This window comes from Tupaia chinensis, unplaced genomic scaffold (assembly GCF_000334495.1).
Source record: "Tupaia chinensis unplaced genomic scaffold, TupChi_1.0 Scaffold000001_1, whole genome shotgun sequence".
Lineage (NCBI taxonomy): Eukaryota > Metazoa > Chordata > Mammalia > Scandentia > Tupaiidae > Tupaia > Tupaia belangeri.
The window spans coordinates 4346284-4351067 of NW_006159427.1; the positions used below are offsets into that span (position 1 = coordinate 4346284).

Here is a 4784-nt window from a genome sequence, read left to right on the forward strand (position 1 = left end):
CGAGCCCCAGCGGACCGCCGCCAGGAAGACCGCCTGCGCCTGCAACCAGAAACCCTGCAGCTGCCCCAAAGCGGACGTCAACTACGCGCTTCTGCACGCAACAGGTAACGCGCCTCGCGGGGCCCCGGGGAGTCCCTGCTGCTAGCTCTGACCCTCCCGCCAAGGCCTGGAGGGCCAGGATCCCGGAGCCTGCCCCGAGGCGTCGAGTTGGAGGGCTGAGCTTGCGGCTAGAAGAATTTGCAGATGAAAGCTAGAAACTGGGTCCACCCTCTGCGCACCAGCCCAGATCCCGGCCCTGCGCTCCAAGAGGGTTCTGGGGGCCGCTCTGCCCTTTTCCTGGTGTGGGCTTCCCAGTGTTGCCGACGCCTCAGGTGGGTCTCGGCTTCCAGATACTGGCTAGAGAAGTCGGAAAAAAAAACCCAGGGATTTTTTTTTTTTTTTTTTTTAGGTCTTTACATTAGAGCTCAAAAGTAATTTGTAACTGCAGTTTCAGAGGAGAACGATTCTATTCACATCATACAGCGGGTGAAGTTTTACCTCTACGTTTACACACGCACCTGGTGTTCCAAACGCGCCTGCGTACACACACACACACACACACACACACACACATACACGGACTTTGTAAACAGCGAGCCTTCCTAATAGGCCAGAGAGCCTAGCGCTGCATTTTCCACTTGCCTGGTTTTGCCTGAAGGCGTCCTTCAAACATTTCTGACGTAAAGTATTTCCTTAGACATTTAAGACGATTTTCTGAGAAACCACGAACAGGACGAACTCCTGTCAAATAGCTGCACGGAAGTACTCGCTCTTAAAATAAAGAAAGAAGGAAAGAAAAGAAAACAAATTATACAAGAATTCATTTGAGGAAAAAAGAGAAACATAATTTCTCTCATTCATTTCCTTCCTCCTTGAGAAATACCACCCTTTAAAGAAACACTTTGCCTTTTCAAAAACTTTTTTTCTGGCGTAAATATCATTCAGTTCCAAAGAAGACTGCCTGATCGAGGTCTTGTCTGTTTTCACAGTAAAATAGAAATGTGGCCTTTTAATGTGCAATTTTAATTTTATCCTTTAGACCTGCTGCCAGCGTGTGATGGAGAAAGGCCCACTTTGACATTCCTGCAAGATGTTGTGGACATTTTGCTTCAGTATGTGGTGAAAAGTTTCGATAGATCCACCAAAGTGATTGATTTCCACTATCCGAATGAGCTTCTTCAAGAGTATAATTGGGAATTGGCAGACCAACCACAAAATTTGGAGGAAATTTTGATGCATTGCCAAACAGCTCTAAAATATGCCATTAAAACAGGTATTGTCCAATCAGAACTAATAAAGCTTTTTGGTTTACCATGTGTTTTCTATAAAAAATGTTTTCTGATTATGGAATGACTGCTATTTTCAAAATTGCAAAGTTATCTTCATCATTTAAAAATAGTAGTAGAATGTTTTAAATCTAAAGCACCTTCAACTATTAGTGTTCATGCTTCTGAAACGGATTATATCAGAAACGTTATCTGAGTACAAATCGTCAGATTTGGCTTATTTGGCCCCAGAAATTAACCACTGGTGTAGAAGCAAACATTTGTCAGCAGAGGCCAGTAGAAGGGACCCAAAATGGAGAAAGAAAAGAAATATAGAAACGAAGGCTTAAAAGGCATGATCCAAACAAAAGCCTGAATACCATTGTAGTGCTGGTAATTTTCTTGGCCTGATACTGGTCAGAACCTTTAATAATCATCCCGTGTGGTTATTGAGCCAAAGAGGCAAGGCTTTGACATTGTCTCAAATGCCAGGACTTCAGATTTGAAATCCGGGTTTTCTCCTATAAAAAGAAAAAGAAAAACCCACAAACACAATGTAGACTATTTTAGCAATTCGGCCATGTTCTAGAAGAATGGGTGTTCTTCACTGGATGTGCAGGGTGGGTGCTCTTTATCCTAAACACACGTATGTAAGGGGAACATCCCCCCAAAATAACAGCAGTCACCTTCTCTCTTCCGCTGGTGAGCTTATGGTTTTTTAATGCTATAACGGTCCTATTTGTCAACTTATTTGTCCAAGTAGTTTCCATCCCTGCCACTATCAGATATTTTAATGCTCCTCAAGAGATTCATTTATAAAATCCATGTTATTCACCTGGTTTCCACACAGATGTCCATGTTCTTTTTCTTATATACACATGTATGTAAGACAAAGAAAAAAAGAGGGAGAGGTGAGCTGAATATTCGCTGGACAAATTTTTTTAAATGGAATTTTTGGTCTGACTATTGATTTTTTCACAGTATTCTTGATATGCTGTCCATGTTATACCTCCAGGTGTAACCTATATTTGGGTGCATCCCTAGCCTTTATTTTATAGCACAAAGTCAGCTATTCCTCTGTCCAGGTCATGCTCGGTCTTCTTTTTCTACATTGTTTCTGATCACCCTGGTACATGGTGACATGGCACTTTATTAAAGCAATAAAAATTAGTATGAATGAATTTCTGGAGGGAGGGGAACCAGGGAAGCCTGTGACTCTAAGTTGATTGGTAGCCTTTATAAGATTTGCTAGCAAATAAAAAAAAAATGTAAGCCATTACATGAACAGTAATTACTATAGAAATGTCATATTTTTATATTGCAAATTTTATTGATGTTTATTATTCCAATCCACAAACACGTTTAAGAATGTTCGCTGTGGGACTCTCCGCTTTTGTTCCCACATTCTTTATTGCAACAATGAGCAAAGGTATGCCTAGGAGAAGTGTTGGGGAGCTGATTTATCGAGTTACCAATTACTGTATCCACTTTTGTGAGACCGTAGACGGAATACTAGATTCACAGGGAAAGGAATTTAACCTGTCGATTTTTATCAAACTCAGTCTGTGGAGTATGATTTTTGAAGACTTATTAGATATCATCCTCAGCTAATGTTCATGAAGAATCAACATAACTTAAATTGTAGTAGGCATCTAAAAATGTTCCACTCTCCAGCTTTGCATGTATCTATCGGTAGGCGTAAACCTAATGAATTACCAGCAGGTTTTTTGTCTGACCCATCCCTCTTATCTAATATTTAAATATGTTTTTTTTACTAAGATTGCCCAAATAGTCTCAAATTTGAAAAAGCTAGTCTTTAAATATGTTAATAGTAAATTGCTACCTATTATTTTTATTGCTACCAAGCCAAGAAGAACCTATAAACATGGTTTACATCTTCATCCTTAAAAGCTGGTGGTGTCTGAAATGCAATTTGGAGAGTTAAGGTCATGGGAATTGCAAGTCAATGAAAGTAGTAGTTCTATCTGTCAACATTGCACTTAGTGTCAGGAAAAGATGGGCCAATCCAATATTTAGATTTTGCCAAATGCCTGTGAAACTAGATGCTGGTCAGGTGTTGCTCCAGTGTAGTTTAAGTTCAGATAAAAATACGATGGATTAAGTTCTATGTCTAAGCAAAGTGTACCAGTATTAATTTAATATATTAACATTATTCATGACCTATTTAGTTGTTTGGCCTCCTCCCCAAAAACAGCTTTCCAAAAAATGAATAGCAATCACCTTCTCTCTTTGGCTGACAAGTTCCTAGATTTTATGCTGTAACTGTCTTACGTGTCAGCTCCCATCCCGGTGACTAGCAGTCATTTTAATGCTTCTAGGGAGTCTTTGAAATGCATGTTATCACTTGGTTTCTACTGAGAATTCTTACCCTGATTCCCACCTGGGCTCCAAGTTTAGGATTGAGAGGTAGCGAAGTCTCCGTGTATTGTTAAAATCACCTCTGTAAGAAATGGAATAGAAAACTGCAGGGAGTGATAGAATGCCGGAATAGTTAGCGTTTGCAGGGATCATTAGATCTGCTGGTGATGGTAGTGACTGTGGGAGCAGGGGTGAATGCAGTCTTGACTCATTAACCAAACCATCAGACAAAAGGAACTGAAGCGTCAACAAATGAGGCCAGTGGTGTCTATGCGCGTGCGCGCCCGTGCGCGCCCGTGCTGTCTACTGACAGTAAGTGCATAAAGAGCAGTTTGGACCGACCTTTGTCCCCTCTCCCGATTTTGAACCAGCTCGAGGTCAGAGTCGCCTGAGTTCGTGTTCGCAGTCTGCGCACCTTCCTCGCTCATTTGCTCATCTGCGGGGAGGGTTCCAGAGTCACAGTGGCCCTAATCTCAGGTGTCCAACTCGAGGTCATTCTGCGCAGGCTGCGAGTGACCACCCAGATCCTGGCGCTGTGCTGGTTCTCGCACCCCCGGGGGCCCCGCAGGCCAGAGTCCACGGCAGCTGGATGGCGCTGGGGGCTGTTAACCGGTTAGAGGCAGGTCCCTGAGACTTTCAGGATTGGCTGGGCAGCCCTGGGAGGCAGCTGGTGGCAACCCGGGGACTTGAGTGAAGTAATCAGGAATCTATTCCTGTCGGAATCAAACCTGGTCAACTAGCTTCCTCCTTTTCACAACGTCATCAGTGATTAAGTATTTTGGGAAAGGAGAGATTCAGGTGAAATGGCAGACCAAGGTCAGAGGGAGAGAAAGAGAACCCAGGCTCTGAAACATCACATTGGTTTTCAGCTTACCCAAAGCAGTCACCCCGGTGGACTGGCCTCCTGGCATCCTGGGGCACAACACATGCTCTGAAATGTCTCTCCCTGTTAGAAGGTTTTACGCCAATGTCTTCATGGAGCTGAATACTGTGTGAACATAGACAGTAGATTGATCCAGGAAATGCGTCTGGATTGGGAGAACAGATTAATAGATAGATTTAGTAATCTCTATGCATTTCCTCACTTAAAAAAAGATTGGT

At 42.7% G+C, this 4784-nt stretch overlaps 1 protein-coding gene across 1 annotated transcript in view; it reads left to right on the plus strand.

Moving 5' to 3' along the window:
- The window catches only part of GAD2 (glutamate decarboxylase 2), a 103021-nt gene that overhangs the window by 1707 nt on the left and 96530 nt on the right, over positions 1-4784 (plus strand). Inside the window, exons 3-4 of the mRNA XM_006139728.2 lie at positions 5-104; positions 1079-1312. Of these exons, the coding sequence (XP_006139790.1) occupies positions 5-104; positions 1079-1312 (334 nt within the window). The remainder of the gene's footprint in view (positions 1-4; positions 105-1078; positions 1313-4784) is intronic.